This window comes from Gymnoscopelus microlampas (assembly GCF_963454915.1).
Source record: "Gymnoscopelus microlampas genome assembly, chromosome: 2".
In the NCBI taxonomy this organism is placed as follows: domain Eukaryota; kingdom Metazoa; phylum Chordata; class Actinopteri; order Myctophiformes; family Myctophidae; genus Gymnoscopelus; species Gymnoscopelus microlampas.
The window spans coordinates 25,929,965-25,952,766 of record NC_139939.1 but is presented as its reverse complement, the minus strand read 5'-3'; the positions used below and the strand labels follow the sequence as shown (position 1 = coordinate 25,952,766).

At 43.3% G+C, this 22,802-nt stretch overlaps 1 protein-coding gene across 5 annotated transcripts in view; it reads right to left on the bottom strand.

The window, feature by feature from the left end:
* Positions 1 to 201: 201 nt before the first annotated feature.
* The window catches only part of apbb2b (amyloid beta (A4) precursor protein-binding, family B, member 2b), a 67,697-nt gene continuing 45,096 nt past the window's right edge, over positions 202 to 22,802 (bottom strand). For all 5 annotated transcript variants that reach the window (XM_084045695.1, XM_084045698.1, XM_084045699.1 and 2 more), the window contains 8 exons: positions 21,005 to 21,151; positions 19,537 to 19,664; positions 13,432 to 13,546; positions 12,344 to 12,431; positions 11,201 to 11,281; positions 10,731 to 10,846; positions 9,047 to 9,226; positions 202 to 5,255 (listed from right to left, as the gene is read on the bottom strand). In XM_084045695.1, coding sequence (XP_083901821.1) covers positions 5,082 to 5,255; positions 9,047 to 9,226; positions 10,731 to 10,846; positions 11,201 to 11,281; positions 12,344 to 12,431; positions 13,432 to 13,546; positions 19,537 to 19,664; positions 21,005 to 21,151 — 1,029 coding nt within the window. In that variant the 3' untranslated portion in view covers positions 202 to 5,081. The remainder of the gene's footprint in view (positions 5,256 to 9,046; positions 9,227 to 10,730; positions 10,847 to 11,200; positions 11,282 to 12,343; positions 12,432 to 13,431; positions 13,547 to 19,536; positions 19,665 to 21,004; positions 21,152 to 22,802) is intronic.

Sequence of the window (22,802 nt, the reverse complement as noted above, 5' to 3'; positions counted from 1 at the left end):
CACAGGGAAAAAGATGAACCCCGTAGATTTGGTGCTGAGCCCAACTTCCTCCCCAAGCCTGGGCTCTCTGAGCAGTGGGAGTGACATTTCTCATTCCTTACAGGTGTCCCCTTCAGCCTCTCAATCTCCGCTCACGCTCCTCTAGACCCACAAACTAGAGAAAACTAGAGAAAATTATACACACACAAGAAGAGCCAGGTGTCAAGTTTTACAATGCTGTTTATTCTCACAATAGGTTACATTGATATGGTGTACAAATCAGTGAGCAGCAAACTGAAGCGGATACGTTCATCTGTGTGGAGTGAGTGCTGTGTGAGTGTTTTTGTTTGTATATGTGTGAGATAGACTGAGAGGCTGGAAGTGTACCTCATCATCACCTTCATCTGCAGACATTCAACCCTTGCATACACTTCCAGTCTCCCAGTGCATTACTGTACAAGGTGAAGATACAGTTTCCTTTGCCTGCCTCTCTCTCCGTAACTGTGACTTGACCAGGGAGTGAGAGAATAAGAGACAACAGACTTACCTACTTGTTCGTCCTAATAAAATCAGTATATACCTTTATAAAATAGAATAAATAAAATAAAAAATTATTTCTGTTCAGTACATACAGTCGTTCTTTCAACTGTCCTATATGGCATGCAAGGCTTTTTTGTGACTTCCTTTTCTTGAGATCAAAAGAATGCATAGATAGATAACTGTATCAACTCAACTGATAACTGAACATTTCTGATCACTTCTCTTTTCTCTCGCTCGCTTGTTTTTCAATATTTGTTCTTTTTTTTCTTCTCTTATCTACAACAATGTACTGTATATATCAATATTTTACACTTTGGCCATCTTAGTGTGTTCTTTAACAAAAGGCATTTCATCGAAGAAAACAATAGAAAACTACAGACATTCAAAATTAAAAGATAGCTTATAAGGTAATTAATGTCAAATGTTACAATGTATCGGGATAATATATACACACACACTTGGCATCTCATTCACATTTCAATGTCCTCTGACAAAAGAAGGCTTCATGGTATTCTCAGCAGAATCTCAAATCTATTCCCCCCCAAGTTCCTACGACCGGTCCGGTCCGCCTCTTACTGCAGACAGTCAGAACACCAGAGGTACAGTATAGCCACACAGCAAACATGGCCAATTATTCAGCAACGTTTACCGTATTCACACCACAACTATTTTGCACTTGTGTCATAAGCCTAGTTCAGACCAAATATTCGCAACGAGTCGAAACCATTTTCAGACACATTTTTTACTTTGTTGTAAGACGGTGTCTGGGTGCTGAAAATAGCCGATCTACAGGCTCACAACGTGTTGCATTCACGACGGGTGTGAGCTTATAGAGCTGCCATTTTTGGTTAACGACAACATCGCACGACAGAGCATAAATTAAGAATTAGACCATTGCAAAAGACAAATGAGCACAGCAGTCTGAATTTCCCAATATAGTTGAGTATGATGCAAGTGCAAAATAGCTGCCATGTGAATATGGTCAATATAACTATTGTAGCAACTACTGCATATTGTTTTAACATGCTTGCCCCACCCCCAAGAGGAACTGTTTGGAAAACCCTGCAGTACTAATGCAGGATAGCTCCTGGGTAGCACTTCCATTGGTAGGTTCAGCTATTACTGTATTCATATCATTTATTTTCTATCAGTTGGTTATAACAGTGGTTTTCAAACCTTTTCATGGGAAGGACCCCAAACTGATATGTGTTTGGTATATTAACCCATTAAAACTGGGAACGCATCTGTGTAACCACTTTAACCATTATTTTATATTTTTGCTATTCAAAAATAGCAGATATACAAGCTCATAGTGCGGCATCGAGGGCACGCTATGAGCTTGTAGATCTGCTATTTTTGAAAAATCTTGAAAATTCGTGCAAATCTTTGAATATATATATATTTTGAAAGCAAACATTTTTAACTGAAATCATTGCTTCTGGGGGGTCCCTGGAACAAAATATTTTCAGATGGGGGTCGGCGGCCAAATACATAGCATTTTTGGGGTCCTTGACATGAAAAAGTTTGAGAACCACTGATATAGTAACATACTATACTGTGCAGGATTTAGAAGACATTTTGTAGAATCGGAACCTCAGGCCTTAATGGGTTAACACTTTTTGCCGGGGACCCCCTGGAATCCCTGAAGGGCCCCTGGCGGGGTCCCCGGACCCCACTCTGAGAACCAGTGGGTTATAAGGTACTAGGAGTGACAGAGTGAGATTTGCATGAGAACACTGAAAAAAACAGACCAAAGCAAGTGTCCTAGTGGCACAGATGATGGCAGACATAAGTAGGTGGTCAGAACCACAGTGGTGGCTTCAAGTGAACAGAACCCAGGAGACAGAGACAGCAGTTGACCTCCACGCTCTACACAGCAAAATCGTGAGCGCTAACCACTTTGGGGCCGTGTCCACCAAGACGTTTTGTTCCTCAGTGCAGCGTTTTGAATCGTTTACAATGGGAGCGCCGTTGTTTTAGGAAACCCCCCGGCAGCGTGACGAGGCACTGAGCGTTTATGTTGCGCTCGCTCGTTCACGTATGGAGGTTTTATCTGCTCGCCTGAGAGCTGAAATATTTTCAACTCGGGCGTTTGGAAGCGTTTTTAGGTGAGCGCCTTGGCGTTTTCAGCCGGGGAAAAAGCTCACAACGCATCACAATGCGTTGTGAGCATGTAGATCTGCTATTTTGTTTGCAAATTTTGAACATTCCCTTAAAACACATTTTAGATCTGCCTATACAAGCGACATGCCCAAAATAGGGACGGCAGGTTGAAAGTGGTTAATTGAACTGTGAAAGTGTATCAGAGTTTAAGTAACCCTCCAGACTTTACTGTGTAGAACATTCTGTTATTATCAAAAACGCCTTCTTGACAACAGCCACGGTTGGACATGTATCAGTCAATAACACCACTAAGGGGGGGTTACAGAACGTCCAGAGATCCGAAGTGTACAAAAGCCACATACAGTATAACCACACCAAGGTGAAGAGAAAAAAAAGCACAATCCTCCACTTTTCTGCGCAGTTACTCATCCAGCCATTCTTATTTCATCAATCCCCTTTTATTAGTGGACACCAAGTCTTCATAGACTGACTCCAGTGGTCCTGGATCCGTTGGAAGAGGCGGGATTTAAAGTAGCACGCAGTCGAGTCAGCGGGTTGGTCCAGCATGTGAATCAAACAGCAGCAAACATGCCCGTTGTGTGTCTCTCCTGTTATTTGGTGTAGCGCTCTGTCACTGGCTGGAAGAAAGTCATTCCCTTCCTCTGTTATGGCTATCTGTCCTGTCTGTCTGTCTGTCCTTTCTCCGCGGGAGAATGAAAGAAGGAAACGGTATAAGTAAACAAACAAGTCAGAAAGGAGGGAACACGGAGGTACGTACATGCACGGTAGAAATCAGTAAAAGTGTTCAAATGGAGACAAGTCGTAAGGGACCATTTTGTTCCATTTGTACACTTAATGGGGTTAAATTAACACTAAAGGTTGTTTCTGTGTGTCACAATAGGGATTGGACTGTGTAAATGAAAATGTGAATGTATTTCCGGGGTGAAAGGTCACCTCTCGTTTAGACCAGCCAGAGTTCTCTTGCACACCAGAGCGAGTTGAGCACTACCGACAAGTAACTAACAACAAAATAAGGAGAAACGGGGGGTAAAAAATACATTGTTTTTTAACTTGACTTCTCACCCCTTCAGTCTGGAAGCAGCACTGTAGTGTCACCGTCTTAAATGTTTCACGTTTATAGAAAAGGTTCATGCAGTGTGATGTGTACTTGTAATAGTGTGATGGAGACTGAGTGGTGAGTCTTACTAGTCTGTAGTGACTTCCTCATTACTTCTACACCAGCCGTTCGCAACCTTTTCTGGATCAGGGCCCACTTGGAAATAACGAAAGCATTCACGGTCCACCCATCTGACCACTTTAAAACAGCAGCCGATGGTCAGGTGGGTGGGCCGGCAGCCGCGTGCATTTTCAGAGCATGTTTATCGTTTTGATGATCAATCGATTGTGTTCCGGTTTGGATTGATGGAACTAACATACTATACAGTATAATTATGTACTTACATAGGTTCCTAGGTATTGGTATAATTATGAAAACTACATTTTTCAATGTTCTTTCCATACATTTATATTATAATTAAAATCTAAGTGTTTTGCCAATTATTTGGGGGCCCACTTGCAATATCCTCACAGCCCACCATAGGGGCCCCGGCACACAGGTTGAGAACCGCTGCTCTACACTGCTCTACACTGATGCAAAAACTGGCCATGTGGAATAAATTGCTCATGTATTCGTGAACCCTACTTTCCCGTCCCTTTCACTTTCAAGAATAGAGGGGAACTGAGACCGAGAGACAAAGCGACTACAGACTAAGTGGACACGCTCCTGGGGGTGTGAAAGGGGTGTGGCCAGGTACGCGAGGTCATGCGGAAGCACAGGCACAAGCACAAAGACATCAGGGATCAACAGGTCACAGGGCATGGAGAGGTCAGGGTTTGAGAGTTCGGGCAGCGACACATGCGCTCACCACGCTCGCTGTGCTCAAAAAGAGCACTTCCTGCTTTGTTCATTGTTTTTTTGTTTTTTGTTCTCTCTTTCCTCGCTCCTTCTCTGTGCTGAGGGGGATGAGAGTTGCTCCTATTTACATAAACACCTTTATGACCGTCATTCGGATGCCTTAGGTTCTCATTACTGTTGCCAAACAGGTCTTCAGCTTGCCATAGGTCGACTTCTGGTAAGAAGTTGGAACTGGAGGCTTATTCCACTCAGATCGGCTTGACAGAGATACATTTTACATTTCTGTTCAAGAGTTACCGATGGGACCATTTCTTATTGACATTCAAACTCTTGAATTGAAATTCAAATCAAATCCCCCCCACAAAGCTCCATAATCTAACCGTTCCCCAACCAAGCATCACCCGGGTTTTTTTTTTACTCTGTTTCCATGGTTACTAGGGTCTGTGGTGACAGAAGGTGATGGTGACTGAAGGGGTTTTTGGCAGCGTTGCGACTGGTTACCATGGCGACTGGGGTAGGGGCAGGGTGATGGGTGGCTATAGCATTACTGTGGCAACTCCGTGACGGGTCTCTTGGGTTTGAGGGTGTCGATGAGGGACAGGACGCCTCTCTTCACGCTGGTGGAGACGCGGCGGGACACCGAGTCACCACTGGGAGGCGAAGAGCCGCACGCCTTCTGGGCGGGGGGGCGCGCCACCAAACACTTCTGGTACCGCAGCTGGAGAAGGTGAGGGGTGGGGGGTAAGAAAGAGGGGGAGGGAGATGCATTATAAATAACATGGAGTAAAGGATGCTTAGTATGGAACTGCAGAGAGAGAGAGAGAGAGAGAGAGAGAGAGAGAGTGCGAGAGTGTGTGTGTGTGTGTGTGTGTGTGTGTGTGTGTGTGTGTGTGTGTGTCTCTGACACCGAGTTAGAATTATTCCCATTCTACCAGGGCCTGACACTAAATCCTACACCACACTGGAGGGTGAATCAGCACTTAGCCGCACACCTTTGTGTGTGATTGGGTGTGTGGGTGTAGGGAGATCTTACCTACAGACTACTGGCTGTGATCAGTATGAATGATTGATGATCTTTTGTCACAGTGAATCAGTTTTACTGGTTTGTGGTGTGGTGTGTGTGTGTGTGTGTGTGTGTGTGTGTGTGTGTGTGTGTGTGTGTGTGGAGAGATGTTTCGTACTGCAGACTGGTAGATGTGATCAGTATTAATGATTGATGACCTTTTGTCACAGTGAATCAGTTTTACTGTTTTGCGCGTGTGTGTGTGTATGCGCGCGCGCACGTTCACCTCTATATATCTACAGTGTTGATAGGGATCAAAAGTACGGCCAAAAGCATACTTAATTGCTCTGACAACCACACACACACACACACACACACACACACGAAAAAGAGCCTAACCTCACTAATGGCCTGTGTTTTACTGCGTTATATAATACTACTAAAAAGGGCCTGCTTCACTGTGATTAGAGTTTAAATGCTGGAATCTGTGAGGGCATTACAACCACTTAAACCTTATACTTAGTTGACCGGAGTCCTCCAGGACTCTATACCAGGGCCTCTCCTGTTTTTGCTACACACTGAATATCTTCGCTGAAAAAAACAGATCTACAAGCTTGTAGATAGTCTATTTATGCAGAATGTTTGCCCCCAGAATAAGGACGTGAGGGTTAAAGTCCGTTAAGCCATAGTTATCTCTGCATGAGTGTCATAAGAAAAGAGTTTGAAAGACTACTATATTCAGAGAGTGTCAACAAAGCTTTGTCTGAACTTCACATGCCTGGGGTGGATGTCAGTGCATGTCATATTAGTCTGCCTACTCACCCTACAAGATCTCCCTCCACACAGCTGATTCAAACGAATGATCAATGCTTGGCTCTTGACACTTGCTCTTAGCAGTAGCCTAACCCCTGTGTTTCATTCTTACTGGTAGCTCCAATCGGAACCTCTCCCTCCGCTGTATAGCTCTGAGATGAGGTCCAACAGCGTCGCGTGCCGGCAGGTGACGACACCGGTGAAAATTGTCCACTATGCATGATTCTTACCTTTTTTCCGCACATCGTAACCAAAAAGTAAAGGTCAGCCCCCCTGCTCTAAAATGTTTTAAATTTTAGCGGCCACGAAATTTTTACAGACGGGTTGAAACAAGCGTTTAAATCGCTTTTTTAGTCAACCCCCGTCCGCATGCACTGTACTGCTCCCGTAAGATTGCATTGGGAAAACATGGCACAGGCTGACTAAAAAAAGCGATTTAAAGCTTGTTTCAACCAGTCTGTAAAATGTTCTTGGCCGTTAAAATGTAAAACATCTGAGAGCAGGGAGGCTGACTACTTTTTGGATACGATCTGCAGAAAAAGGTAAGAATCATGCATAGTGGCCAATTTTCACGGTGTTGTCACCTGCCGGCACTCGACGCTGTGGGACCTCATCTCGGAACTATACAGCGGAGGGAGAGGTTCCAAATGGGGCTATCTTACTGGCTACTGTGACACCTGAATCCCTGCATGGGGATTAAATGGTGCTTGTTAAAGCAGTAGTTCATCAATTTCACACCCCATGAAGCCTTGAATTCATGGAGATTTTTGTGTTTTTGTAATTTGATGACCTTTTGAGTCTCCAGCAGGAGACTCAAAAAGTCTCCTACTGAGTCTCCTATTGACCGATGACCTGGTCATCAAATTATTGGCTCAGGAATGCTACAAAAACTAAAACATCTCCATGAATTCAAGGCTTCATGGGGTATTGTAATTGATAGAAAATAAGATTTTTTTTGGGGTGAACTACTCCTTTAAGTGACTTCAGCGCTTGATAATAACGCATTGATCATTAACTCATTCAGTGCCATTGACGTGTACACGTCCATTTTTTCCAAAGCCCAGAGTGCCAAAGACGTGTACACGTCCAAACCGTGTTTTCAATGTTTACCACTAGATGGCGCGGTTCTGCAACCTATGAGCCACCATTTCAGCCTCATTCACAGAGAGATCTAGGAGATCACGTGATCACAAGATCTACTGCTCCATCCGCTTCCTGGTTAGTGTATGTGGGGAAACGGCTGTAACTTCAGTTCCTTTTTTCCCCTGCATTTTTGACGAGACAGGCTATTTTCAACGGCCCATAACAAGCGAACGAGGGGTTGTGGTGATTTTTGTCCCCCCGCGGAAGCACAGTGAAAGCCTCTGTGTTTAGCAACTTTTGGGGGATCAATTATACTGGATATAAATATTCTGTGACTACTTGAAAAGGTAAGAAAAATAAAACATCGCTGGCACTATTGGCAATTATTTATTTATTTACTTGGCACTGAATGAGTTAATTTGAATCAGGAGGTCTTGTAGGGTAAGCAGGCAGACCATGATGACCATTTTGGATTTCTGCCAGGTTGTGTTCCCACATTATTGTCGACTGACACGCATCACTCAAGTGTTGCCCATAATTATTCGGCTCCACCTCGTTCCTGACTGCATCACTGTCGTGCCAATAATCTCGTGTAGTGCTTAATTCACACCCCCCCTTTCTCCCTCTAAGCTCCCTAGGAAACTTGTGGACACAGAGAGCAACAATCAGCCTGGATAGAACAAAGCGTTGCTGTCAGGCAGAAACCTTGTATGTCCAAAATAGCAACTTTTCAGGAAATGGAAAGAAGAACCTGTGATCCAATTGTTAATATTGGTTACATACCGGCATTTATAAAACCCACACACAACCACTTTCACTTTCAAAATGTTTCAAAAATAGCCGATCTACAAGCTCAACTTGTCAACGTGTAGTGATCTTGTAGATTCTTGCAGACAATTTATTAAAAAAAGCATACAAAGTAGAAAAAAAGCATACAAAGTTGATACAAGGTTTCAGCCCAACAGCAACGGTATGGATTTATTTGTAAACTAATCTGTCTACACTGCACAAGACAGCCCAAGTCAAACTTGTAAAGATTTTTACTTTCACACATGAGCGAGTGTACGGTATCTCTGGACCTTCAGTGCATGGTTTTTGCATTCTAATCCATATTTCCTCTTAGGAGTGAATGAGCCTTTCTATCTGGACTATGCATTTAAAGTAACTTTTTCACCACTTAAGCCCTCTAGACTTAGTACTCTGGTCCTGAATTGGCTCTGAACTTGGACCGCCTTTTTCCTTTCCTTTTTTTTTCCACACACAATTTCCACCAAAAATAGCAGATCTGCAAGCTCACGACCGTGTCGCAACGTGACACCCTGCGGAATCTGGATGCTGGGGTTCCAGTGGTTTAAAACAGAGTAAGCGGCTTCCAGAATTATGTAGGAGATGTAAGTTTTATTTTTTACATTTGAAGATACTAGTAGAACTGCTATTTTGACAAATGTTGACACATCTTCTCTTATGGGGGCCCTACAGTACAGTGAGAACACTGACATGGACAATTTCCTGCTGTGTGCTACATGTGTGAAAGGACAATGACCACGACCGACCTGAATCCCTGGACATGTTCCAGATGTGAAAGAGGCTTTAGTGACTATTTGACTCACCATGCAGGCTGCTTGCACAGCCTCTGACACATGCCCAGCGTTGGGCTCACACCAGAAGACGTGACAGTCGAAGCGCGAGCCACCTGCGTCCATGATGAAGGCAAAGGTGTGCACATCCTGACCCACGCCCATAAAAGAGAGGAAACGCACGCGACATTCCACCAGCACCTCCTCTTCCTCCTGCAAAGAAAATCACAGGGAGTGACATTTGTTTTTCTTCTCAAACTGTAGGGATGTAAATAACCAAACATGTATTTGTGCTGAATGGCTCCGTATATGACTCATAATTTGTGGTAGACATTCGAGTGGAAAGCACGTGGAGAGCTCAATAACATAAAACATTTAGAATAGGTTTAGTGTTCAGGTTTCTAATTTGTGGACTATTGACAAGACTGTGATTTCTAACAAGGCAGCAGGGAGCAAAGGAAAGCCCCTCCCTCCTCCGATGGTAAAAACTACTCAACTCATTTCACTGCAGTGCCCCGAGCATAAACTATCAGCAGCACAAGAGCTTTCTAGCAGGGAGTTTATCAGAGGGCTCCAAACCTGAGAGGAATGAAAAGCCACAGCTAGAGCCCAACCTTCTTCAGGTCTACTGTTGGGAGCATGTTGGTGGATGACTGACAGAACTGTCACTTATGTTATATCTGTTCAATGAGGATAGGGTACACAAGAGGCAATACCTCAAACATGACATTAACTGTACAGTTCATTTGCATTAACAACCACCCCAATGGGTCAATCAGTGGAATTATAAAACACAGATACAGTTAACTTTGTGCAAATGACTCAGCACAGAGATAGCAAGGTTTTTATTCCAGTGATTTCTTTTTTTTGTGAAATACATTCTTAGGGATTCCTTTTTTTCTTGCATCAACAATTGAAATTCCCTCTGGACATCCTGACCTGTTAAAACACCCACGGCAATATATTATCATTTAGTATTATCACTCCCCGCAAATCAGACACATTTCAAACCTCTGCGCCTCTCCGCAGCTGCTACTCTCTCTCTCTATCGGACACATACACGTCGGAGACACACTTTCGCAGCAGAGCTGCTCTGTCTCTCAGGAGTACTGTAGCAGTTCTGTGTGGTGCTGTGACTGTCAAAAAGTTGTCCCACCACAAATCAACAACAATGCACATGCATTTGAAGATGAAGCGTCAGAGACAACAGCTGTCCATACTAGCATCAGGCTGTGTAGCGTTAAACCAGGAAGCTAATTATATGCATACATATACAATGAATGCACGGTCCCAACCCATAAAACATTACCACTTGAACTGAAACTCTTTATGAGGAGACTGTACATCATCTCCACAGCTTATCCAACTTTCCCAAAGTTGCCTATAACAAAAACATGGATGCACTTGTGACGTGGCTTACATTTAGTGCTGGCCAGATGAACCGATCAACGTTATGAAAGATTTGCAGACCTTTTTATTGGTCGTTATTCTGAAGAACATGTGCGACTATCAAACTAATGATGCAACATTTTGATGAGAAATCATTACTCACGCAGCCACGGACACAAACTGCGCAATTTTAGTCTAATGTGTTATATTACTCCCCTTATGCAAGATGAAGCTGTTAAATGTAGTCTATCCTGTGTGTGTGTGCGTGCGTGCTCTTGCGTGTCGGTGCGTGCGTATGTGTATTTTTGTGTAAGTGCGTGAGGCTCACCTTGTCTTTGCTGATGGTGACAGTGGCGTCTGCTACGTTGAGGGCTACTGGAGCCCAGTCCTCTTTGTTGCAAGAGGTCACCAGGCTTTGTATAGCTCCATTTAAAATATCCATACCTGTAAGATGAACACAAACACACACTATAGGCATCAACCCACTGACTATTCCTCCAAAGCAGTATCTTTTCAGCAAGTGTGTATGGGTGTGTATACGTGTGTGCGTGAGTGAGTGAGTGAGTGAGTGAGTGAGTGAGTGTGTTACTACCTGGGAAGGCCAAATGTCAATCTAGGCATATTTAGCAGACGCTCTTATCCAGAGCTTTACAATAAGCAAAGTAATCACATACATCAAATGCAGAGAGACAGTGTCGTGCCTCAGTAAACTAGGATTACAGGACAGTAAACAATATGCTGTCAATAACAAACTATAGGATATAGGAGACAGACATTGTGGTCCTCAGGAAAACTCACCTATGGGTCTGACCACAGGCAGCATACCCAGGTAAAGCACCTGGAAGTTCTGCACCAGCTCCGTCTTTGGTGTGGGGAACTCTGTTGGGAGCACACACACACACACACACAGAGAGATCAGGAAGCGCAAAAAATACAACTATCTAGCATTTAACCATCTTTACAGTACTTTGTTGACCGGAGTTCCTCAGGGCTCTATACTAGTGTATTTTCTGTTTTCGCTCTACATTAAATATCTTCGCTGAAAATAGACGATCTGCTTGAGCTTGTATATCTGCTATTTTCCTGTGAAGGTTTTCCCCACAATACGGATTCTGGGGTTTCAGTGGTTAACACATTGACCGCCAAGACCGTAGTCCTACGGGCCGTTAAATCCAACCGTTAACCGCCGTACCCGTAGTCCTACGGGGCGGGTGTTTTCCCATGTTAAATCTAACAGGTGCAGATTCCGTTTTTTTTTTGGCACTTCCGGAAACGAAATAATACTGTTTCCGTTTTTTGTCCCGCCTCCGTTTCCTGTCTAGCGATCAACTTTGGATGCGGTTATCTCGGCTTGTTGTTTTCCTCTCCGCATCCCCCACTCTGACGTTTTTGCCTCGTTCTCCAAAATGGAGGGACCGATCGCGTTGCGGTCTTCAGCGTTTTGTTCTGTCGGATCCCGTGTTTGTGTCGAACCAAATGAACGCGGATTTTAAACGGATTTAGCGGGGGCTATGGCGGAATCAAAAAAACAAAAAAGGACAATAAAAGCTTGGCAGTGGTAAGTGCATTATGAGATTAGCCCTTGGCGGTGGATGTGTTAAAAATAAGACCAGTGAGATAATAACACATATGCTAGTAGCCTGGCATGGCCAGACTAATATCACTGCGTAGATATTAGTCTGTGGAACCTGCATTTCCGAGGGGCAAATTAAAAAAATGACTCTGGTGATAAACCTGCCTCATATTTGCATTCTGGGCCCTGATTGGTCCCTCACAACTTCGAAGGAGAAATCCAATCTCTATTGAGAGGGGCCAGACCTAATCTGCCACGGGCAATCGTTTTTTTGCAATGGCAGATTTGTCTGGAACCAGGCTAATTATGCTAGCACTAACAACACACACACGCGCACACACACAGCGAGAGTTGGAGGCCTACAGTACCTTGTAGGGGAAGGTCCAGTCCAGCCTGGATTCTGTCCTGAAGAGCGCCTCCAGCCATTGCTTTGGCATGCTTTCGTTCTGTCATTATCTACAGGCAGACGGAGCAGAATGATGAAACGGAGTGAAAAAGGGAACCCAGAAATCAGATGAAAAAACCCATGGATGAAAAGGAGAAGAAAAAAAACAAGCAATAAGAAGAAAACTGTTGGGAGGGTGAGAGACAATGGAGAGATGAAAGACATAGAGTAGCTTCCTCCCTGAAACTGACACACGGTTTACCCGCTTCACTGAGGGGTACACAGTCTACACACACACACACACGCTAACCAGGTCACCCCCCCACCCACGCACGCACTCTCTCAGAAGGAGGGTAAAAGCTTTTCCACTCTGCAGAGGAACTCAGAGTGGCAACACAGTCACACACATCCATCAATTATTGATGACCTTAATCAAAGAGTTTGTCACATCAAATCTGCATCTCAACTCCCGCTACAGTGACCTGTTCTCTCACTCTGTCTTTCCCCCTCTTCCTTTTTTTTTGTTACAATTATTCTGTCCCAACGGGTCATTTTGGACATGATGTCTTACAATGTTAATGACTGGATATAAACTATGTTATAGAGCCTTTTCATTAATGCAATAATGTTGCTGTCCCACTTATGATACTCAGCGCTGTAGCCATTTGTGACCCACGAGTACTTATTTAAGGTCTAGAAGGATACCCTACTTTATAATCAATTTTCAAATTAATGGGACCATAATTTACAAAAAAGCATATAATGGCAATTGAAAGAAGACTGTAAATTAGCGATTGAAAAAATTAAGTATTTATGAAAATGTAAAGTCTGGCCAAATACTCATTCACTGCAACCAGTAGGAGTGGAAATAGTGACACCTTCTCCAGGCCATTGATGAGAACTGCAGTGTTTTAATGACTTCCTCATTGGCTTCATTTTCAAAACCGGATCCTTGCCACCTGGTCTAGCCCTTGCCTAGCCCTATTCCATCCCTAGTCCAGCACTGGTGCAGTCCTGGTGTAGAATTAGTTCTGTCTTGGTGGAGCGTCAGTCCAGAGCAGGTCTGCTTACCCGGGAGCAGATCTCGTGCAGGCTGGTGGCGATGGCTTTGGCTGGCGTGTCACAGCGGAACACATGACATTTCAGGATCCGTGTGTTCTTATCCCGTGCTACGTATGCAAAGTCCCTGAGGGAGAGAGGAGAGAAAGGTGGGTTAATAAATACAAATACATGAAGAGGAGGAGGAGGGGAGGACAGAGAGGAAGGATGAAGAGAAGAGAACGACCAGTCAGGACTTGCTGGACCAGTGGGGACATGAATGATGAAGCCCAGTGAAGCTTAACCACAATTGTTAAGCTGTGTGTGTGTGTGTGTGTGTGTGTGTGTGTGTGTGTGTGTGTGTGTGTCTGCATGTTCAGGGGTGTCCAGGTTTTGGACTGACAAGGAAGAAGACGACAGATGAAAGATGCAGCTGACCTTTAACAGCTTAGTGAGTGTAGGGGACATAGACACTCACGTGTGCTCGCACACACACACACACACACACACACACACACACACACACACACACACACACACACACACACACACACACACACACACACACACACACACACACACACACACACACACACACACACACACACACACACACACACACACACACACACACACACGTCGATGGACCCCAAAGATCAATAGAGCAGTGCAATGCAGGAGGGAGCTCAATAGAATGACAGCAGGGGAGAACTTTCCCTGGGGCTCACTGGACCTGAAAACAATTTAATAGCAGAAAAGAAGGAATGAGAAGAAGATGGGAGGGATGGAGGAATGAAGCCATAGGAATGCTTCTGGAAAACAATAGGGCCTATAGCCCCACATTGAAGGATCAAACATATCTTCGCTGTTGGGTAGAAACATATCCAGTATATATTTTTTATCTAAATGGTGAAAATAGCCGATCTACAAGCTTGTTGTGAGCTTGCAGATCACGATGAGTTGTCAGCTATTGTCACACACATGCACTATAAACACACACACACACACACATCCATGTAAATGTGAACACTGAACACACACAGATCTGTTTACATTTATACAAATGCTCTATCCTAACACATCCATGTACTTTTACACACATGCACTAAACACATAATGTACATTTACACATCCATGATACACACACAACCATGCACATTTACACTCATGCAGTAAACTATCTATATACATTAAACACACTGTAGGAGTCAGCTAGGGATGGGACGATAATCGTTATTATCATTTATCGTGATGAAAACGCTCAGAATAATCGTATCGCAGAGATTTTAATTTATCATGATATTGTCCTCCGTCATACACTGGGATCAATTCACCTTTGCCGAGCTGCATATCCGGTGCCACTTAAACCCTCTAGAATTGGTAAAACGCACCTGTAAAGAACGTACTTGATACATACCTTTTACACTCTGTAAATCTCTTTGCCAAAAATAGCAGATCTACAAGCTAACAAAGCATCATGAGCTTGTAGATGTGCAATTTTTGGCAAATGTTCCACCCCAGACTATGGATGCTGGGGTTCAAGTGGTTAACAAAAGTGTAAATTTAAGAGTTTTAAGCATATTTTGATTATCGCGATAATATCGTAAATCGCAATTATTTTGGTCACAATAATCGTCCCATCCCTACCAGCAATGTTTGCCATTTTCAAAACATTACACATTCTAAATGTAGTAAGAGCTCACAACTTTTACAAGTTAGCATTTGTTATTAATTGGATGTCTTAGTATCAGCGGTTTTGACTGCACTGCTTTGTAATAGAGATTCTGATTGGACTGCTTTTTGAAATGGAGATTCTGATTGGACTACTTTGTAATGGAGATTCTCGTTGGACTGCTTTGTAAAAGTGATTCTGTTTTGATGGGTAAATATTTCCGATTGGATGGCTTTGTGGTGACAATTCTGATTGGATGTCTTTGTGGAGACAATTCTATTTGGATAGCTTTGTGACAGAGATTCTGATTGGACTCCTTAGTCACAATGGTTACTGGGTAATATACCATCTATGGTTTGCAGGAAATTGACTTGGTGTGTCATTCAGACAAGCAATGCAGTGTGTGTATGCAGTGTGTGTACACTATGTACCTGCTAAGGAATGGGGAAATGAGGGCTTTGATGTCAAACTCCAGGGAAAATCTCTTCACAAAGATACTGACGCATGTGTGTGTGTGTGTGTGTGTGTGTGTGTGTGTGTGTGTGTGTGTGTGTGTGTGTGTGTGTGTGTGTGTGTGTGTGTGTGTGTGTGTGTGTGTGTGTGTGTGTGTGTACTATAAAACCGCAGGGACCCAGCGGGACCACTATGGAGGTCACCTTGATTTCCTACAGCTGTGTCTGTATGTGTGAGTATGCGCATGTGTGTGTGTGTGTGTGTGTGTGTGTGTGTGTGTGTGTGTGTGTGTGTGTGTGTGTGTGTGTGTGTGTGTGTGTGTGTGTGTGTGTGTGTGACTGCACTGTATATAATCAATTGAGGCCAGAGAAAAAAAGGGAGCAGCCAAGGAAATGAAACAATAACATAGAGCAGAGATGATGGATAGATGAAAGGAGAAGGGGAAGAAAAAGAGTCTTTACCTCTCTCTGTATCCACGGAGCGAGGGAGGAAAGGAGGACAGTTAGTCAAGGAGAGAACGAAAATGACTGCACTGGCCCTCTGCTGGGGCCAAAAGGGCAAGTCTGCTATACACACACACACACACACACACACACACACACACACACACACACACACACACACAAACACACACACACGTGCAAGCGCGCACACGCGCAAGCACACAAACATTATCCTTGAGTTATTTCCAGCCTCTGATGCTCCCTGTAGGACCAACCTCAACAGCTGGGCATAAACATGTTTATGTGCGTGCACAACACTGCACACGTCTGTCTGCTTTGATGTCCGTCTCTGTGTGACAGCATGAGCAGGACAGAGGTTAAAGCATTGCTGCAGAAATCTTCATAATCTTTCAAAATGTTTTTTTACTTAATTTTTATGTATATAAAAAAAAGAAGAAACAAATAGCAGATTGTGACACGTTGTGAGCTTAGATTGGCTATTTTGGCCCTAACCCTAATTTGTCATATGACGAAGTATATAGGACTTAAGTGGAACAGGACAACACAACAACAGAGAGGGGCAGAGATAAGGAGACATACGTACAGTATATAGACAAGTCCGTATAATCAACATTAAATGGCTGCAGATAATTTCAAGTTTCACCGAAGAAATAGGCAGTAAATCTCGAAGACCAGAGCTATAAATGACAAAGTGAGCATGAAATATGGAGGAGAGGATGAGTAAAAAAATATGGGCAAAGTAAAGTGGGACAGAGGATGTAGGAGGAATCTAACTATAACAGCGCGAACAATAAATGTCTAAAAGATGAGGGGCTGAATAAAAGATAGAGATGAAGTGGGAGATGGGTGATGAAAGTGAGAGATGGCAATATCTCCTTTCTTATACGATCTTATATTAATGCCAACGCCCCTGAAAATGTCAAGGTTGCTGTGGGAATATGTCATCTCCATGGTGATAATGAGTTCTGTGGCACGCAAGGAGAGGGGACACACTTGGGTAAAATTCCCTCACTGATGGAATCTTCACTCCAATCCTCAGCTGTGTGTGTGTGCGTGTGTGCGTGCGTGCATTTGAGGGTGTGAAATACCTGACTATGAACCAAGACAAAGATGGGCCAATACTTATCCCTATTGCCTAATTTACACTCAAACATATTTCTGGCATATGGAAATCACCAACAAAACAAAAATGACCAAACATAAGTGATAATCCATCTCTATTGACTGATGAAAAACCAAATAACTTTGCCATCTCCTTATTTATTTGTACAACTTGAGGTATCTAATGAATGAATTAGATTCTAGAGGATTAGCACCGAAGGTCTCCGTATTGCTACTAGTGCAGTTCAGTTTGCAACATTCTCCAGTCTAGGTTTTTACTGATCCAATTTGACAGTAGCATCCTCTCTCACACACATGTGCTCACCAACAACACACAATGAGAAGTCTCACACGGCACCTGAGCTCCAGTCAATTGTCACGCATCTCATGTTAGCTGTAAAGTTAAAACCATCTACTACGTGAAGAGGCCCAATCCGTCTGCCCACGTGCAATTCTTTGTCTACTACTGTTGCCGTACTCCTGACTTCCCCAGACAATTACACTCTCACACACATACATACACAGCATGAGTTGAGAAAAGCAAGGATATAAAAATGAGCAAGCTGTAGACAAAGATGTATATTAAAAACATAAAGACTAGGATGAAATCAGGTACTTACAGAGAAAGGATTTCCTACGTTGTCATTGCAGGTAATCCTATTCAAGGCAGCCTTTCTGAACTCACTCTATGTGATAGTCAGTGCATACACACACATCCCCTCAACCTGTCCGCTCCGTGGCTGATGAGCACTAACCGTAGCTCCCCCACAGACGGCCTCATCCCACTCTCCATCTCCTCCCAAACCCCCTCCTTCCCTCCCTCACTCTGCGCCCCCTCCCTTTGCTGCAGATTGTGGTATTCCCAGCGCTAACGCGTGCTCTTATTCCCCCTACTGTGTGGGTGTGCATTTGGCTGCACATGCTTGAATTAATAACTCACAATTTCGAGAGAGAGAGAGAGAGAGAGAGAGAGAGAGAGAGAGAGAGAGAGAGAGAGAGAGAGAGAGAGAGAGAGAGAGAGAGAGAGAGAGAGAGAGAGAGAGAGAGAGAGAGAGAGAGAGAGAGAGAGAGAGAGAGAGAGAGAGAGAGAGAGAGAGAGAGAGAGAGAGAGAGAGAGAGAGAGAGAGAGAGAGAGAGAGAGAGAGAGAGAGAGAGAGAGAGAGAGAGAGCACCTGTGTGTTGTGCCAGTACAGATCATATAGAAACCTCTTCTGCTGTTCACACTGGCAGTTAACCTAAATATATTGGCATGCAGCAGTAGGATCCTATTGTCTTTCAACAGCACAGCTCCCTCTGCTGGTCAACACTGCAACAACAATACTACCCCACCTACTTCCATAAGCAGGGGTTGTAGGTTTACAAAGACAGCTCCAAAAGGTAATAGCCAGTGTCAGTTTGAGTAAAAGTACCATTCAATTAATTCTGTCCATAGATATTTCTGATACGAGTGTCATTTTAGGATGCGCAGATAAGAACAATTATAACGGTCATATGTGCCAGGTAAATAAAGCAATTTATTCAAAATTCAACACCATTTGTGACCATAACATATTAACACTTAAAGCATATTTCAGGATTTCCAGGACCCTTACAAAACCTGTGTCAACCATGCAGCCATGAAAGTTATTTCTTTCCTTTCAGCGTTCTTTGCCCAGGCAAAGTGTACAGCACTAGATGACGGTGGGTGGTAGTGTAGACTCTGTAAGCTATTTCTCATCGACAACACCATTGTGTGTTCAGACCCATCATAACCACACTCACACACCAACAATTCCCCTTCAGTGAAGCAATTTCTGCTGACCAGAGATGAAAGAGCCCCGTAGGCAGTCGGGTGGGGGGAGATGAAGGCTGTTGTAACTGTCTTCCTCTCCTTTTGTATTGAGTAATTAATCTTTCATTAGCATCCCTTCATCATCAATCATTCACGCCTCTTCTCTTGTGTCGTCATCCCACCGTTCGTCCAGCTCGTTCAATCATTACCTTGACCTTTGTCTGTTACCGTGTGTGTGTGTGTGTGTGTGTGTGTGTGTGTGTGTGTGTGTGTGTGTGTGTGTGTGTGTGTGTGTGTGTGTGAGTAATACATCACTGATTTCATTTACACCCGTGACCTTATGAAAAAACCTACCAAATGAAAATCTGGAAGGCAAGCATTTGTATGACCAAATAAAGACCTAGAACTGCTAAAAATTGGCCCATAAAATTATAATCCTTTTTAGACTTTTACCCTCATAAATCATAAATCCTTAGCACAGACATTTTAACGTCTCACACATATGAATAATCTTGAATTATTGAATTAATTCAAATCAATTATGGAACATCTTATAAAATGTTCTAAACAAAACCTGAAATAATAGATGAGTATTTTAAATTAACATATGAATATTTAAGAGAACATGGACTTATTCAAAATGGAATAAGTTGCATAGTTTTGCATTGGAGACTGACCTGCCATTGTCACGGCCAACGCCCCAGACACGGATGCTTGCAATTGGCTGAGAGTGGAGCACACTGCGATCCATGGGGTCCACTAGGTTCAACATATTGTTCTCCAGGACCAGGTACATGTCTTTCCCCTGGAGACACACACACACACACACACACACACACACACACACACACACACACACACACACACACACATGTGCACACACATTCTTTATTTGAATCGACACATTTATATTAATGTCATGTTCATTGACACCTACTGTAAGGGTACATATAGCACCTTCTCCTCCACACAGCCAAACTGCCTATAACAGTTCTAAGGTACATATCTTTCCCCTGGACACACAGACACACATACACACACATACACAGACACACACACACGCATGTCTGATTGCATAAAAGAAACACGCAAACTGAAGTTCCTGAAACAATGAAGAGAACTATATAATTAAAAGTGCTTCCATTCCGTTTCATTTAGACTTTGCATGTGTTTATGCACGCGTGTGTGTGCGCACACACACGCGTGCATGCGTGCACACACGCGTGCATGCGTGCACACACGCGTGCATGCGTGCATGTTATTACCAGCGCTTTGAATGCCACTAAATAATTTATAATAAAAAAAAACAGAGTAGAGGATGAAAGGCCAATGAAAGTGGCGTGCAGCTAGCTTTTCTCTCTCTATTTCTGTGTTCTACGGCTTCAGATGAAACAACAAAAACAGCAGAGCAAGAGTGAGAGAGAGAGAGAGGGTAGAGATGCAGTGGATTGTCAGGTTTGTTCTCTTAATAATAATAATATTAATAATATTTTTTTAATTTATAATATATCTTTTAACAAATCTCAAAGTCTTCACCGGAGGCGTGACAAATAAACAAGCTGAAAATGCATCTGTGAATATTGCAAATCAACATATTCATTAGGACCAGTGGGCTGTTTCCATTAATACAACACCCGGGGACCAGTTTGGGGTTAAGTGTGTTGCTCAGGGACACTTAATAAACCAGGGCTGGGGGGCGAACCAGGGGCCTTCTGTTTCCCAGGTGGCCTCTCTACCCATTCAGCTATGGCCGCCCCCTCATATACTGTATATATATATATATATACATGCATATACAAGCATGCATGTACAGTATACTTACTGTACGTCAGTGGTTCTCAAACATTTTAAGGACCCCCAAGGCCAAGGACCCCATACTAATATGCATTTGGCCGCAGACCCCCGATTTTTTTTAAGGATTTGTTTTGATAAAATCTACAAGCTCACAACACGTCAGAACGCCATGCATTGTGAGCTTTTGATCAGCTAAGTGGTCTGACCAATATCGATGCTAGATTCATTCATTTAGCTGGGGACCCCCTGGAACCTCCTCAAGGACCCCTGGGGGTCCTAGGCTCGGACCACACTTTGAGAACCACCGCCGTACATGCATAATATGGACATGGCATTCCCAGCCTCGCTCACCTCTCCCCAGATGCCCACGGTGTCTCGGATGTCGTTCTTGCAGTAGGACAGCTGTCGGATGCAGTTGTTGACGGCAACGCTGCTTTTGCCCGGTGCCAGGTCGTCCTCAGCCATCTCCACCCAGCCCAGGGAGCGGACCGCAAAACACTGGAATGTGGGACATGACAATTCATACATCTACATACAGTACAGTAGATACAAACTGTGCCAAGTTGAGTTTTTCTAGTTAACTTTTCAACGGGGATGAAAGGGTCAACGTTTCCTGTGCAGATCAAGGTATATCGTTGCTGTCGGGGAGAAACCTCTTATCTCCATATTTTAAGTTGTTATTTTGTTTCTGTTTTGTAAAGCGACTGAGTACTTAGGAAAGCGCCATATGAATTGTATGTATTATTATCTAACTTTTTTAGCTTTTTCATAAATGAATGCCCTACTCACACAAAAGCATCAAAAGTAGCAGATAAACAAGCTCGTAACACTGCGCGAAACGCTGTGCGAAGCGACGCGTTTTAAGCTTGTAGATCTGCTACTTTTTCATTTTTTTTATTTAAATCCTGAAAAGTAACAGTTTTGGAGATATGAGGTTTCCACCCGTCAAAGACAACATGCACCCATTGCAATGCAGTGCTTTATTGAAGTCGATGACTTCTGGCTGCCTACAGCACTGGAGCACATTTGAGAGGTAAAGTAAAGTGACCGACGAGGCTGAAAAGAATTGACCAAAAAGACAGACACACAAATTAAACACAGAGAAGAAAGGTGGGAGAACGAGAAGGAGAATGAAAAACTGCAACACAGTAGAGAAGGGAATGAGGACAGTCCTATTTTTTTCCCCCCATCTGGTGTTACACCCTAGTGTAGGAAAGTCTTTTTGATCCCATCCACTATCCTCAGGGTACAGGTTGGCCTGCTATTGGCCGATTGCAACTCGTGCTTCCACTGCTTGGCCAATGTAATTACTGCTTCCGCTGATTGGAGGATGCTTGTTCCACTCCCTACTGTATATAACCCATTCAATCCGGGAACGCATCTGTGTCACTTCGGATTTCTTTGGCTATTCAAACATAACAGAATATTTTGAAAATGAGTGCAAAATCTTTGAATATATATGTTGTTTAACTCAAATCTTTGCTTCTGGGGGTCCTTGGAACAAAATATTTTGAGATGGGGGGGGGGTCAAATACATATCATTTAGGGGGTTCTTGACATGAAAGTTTGAAAACCACTGATATTAAGCAACATATTTCAAAATGTAGGATTTAGAATACGTTTGTAGACTCTCCAGAAGATTTGAGTTCAAAATGTTCGCTTTAAAAATATATATATAGTCAAAGATTTGCACAAATTATTTATTTTTGAATAGCCCAAAGTATAAAATAATGGTTATAGCTAAAAATCTAAAATGACACAGTATGAGTGAATGGGATAAAAGACCAGCCTGGAACTCAGTCTGACTGGGAAACTGATTATTTGTGCCATTATGTGATCTCAGGTCTGATTTGTTGATGCAACCATGGATGGAACATCTAATATTGTGACCAAAACGGTGTCATGTTCATCTGCTCCCTTGCTCCTCCATCTGCTTCGTCTTTGATGTGAGTGTTGCCTTCTGCGGGCTCCAACTTCATCTTCACTTTCCAAACAAGCCTCTTCACTGACATTACTGCTGCAGATTTGCAGAGTTGCATATGCAAGCCACTGCCTTTAGCCACTGGCTTTAATGATGATTGATTTTTATTATTATTATCTTGCACCAAAAGGTGGCCAGCCCATATGAGCATACAAGACACTACACAAC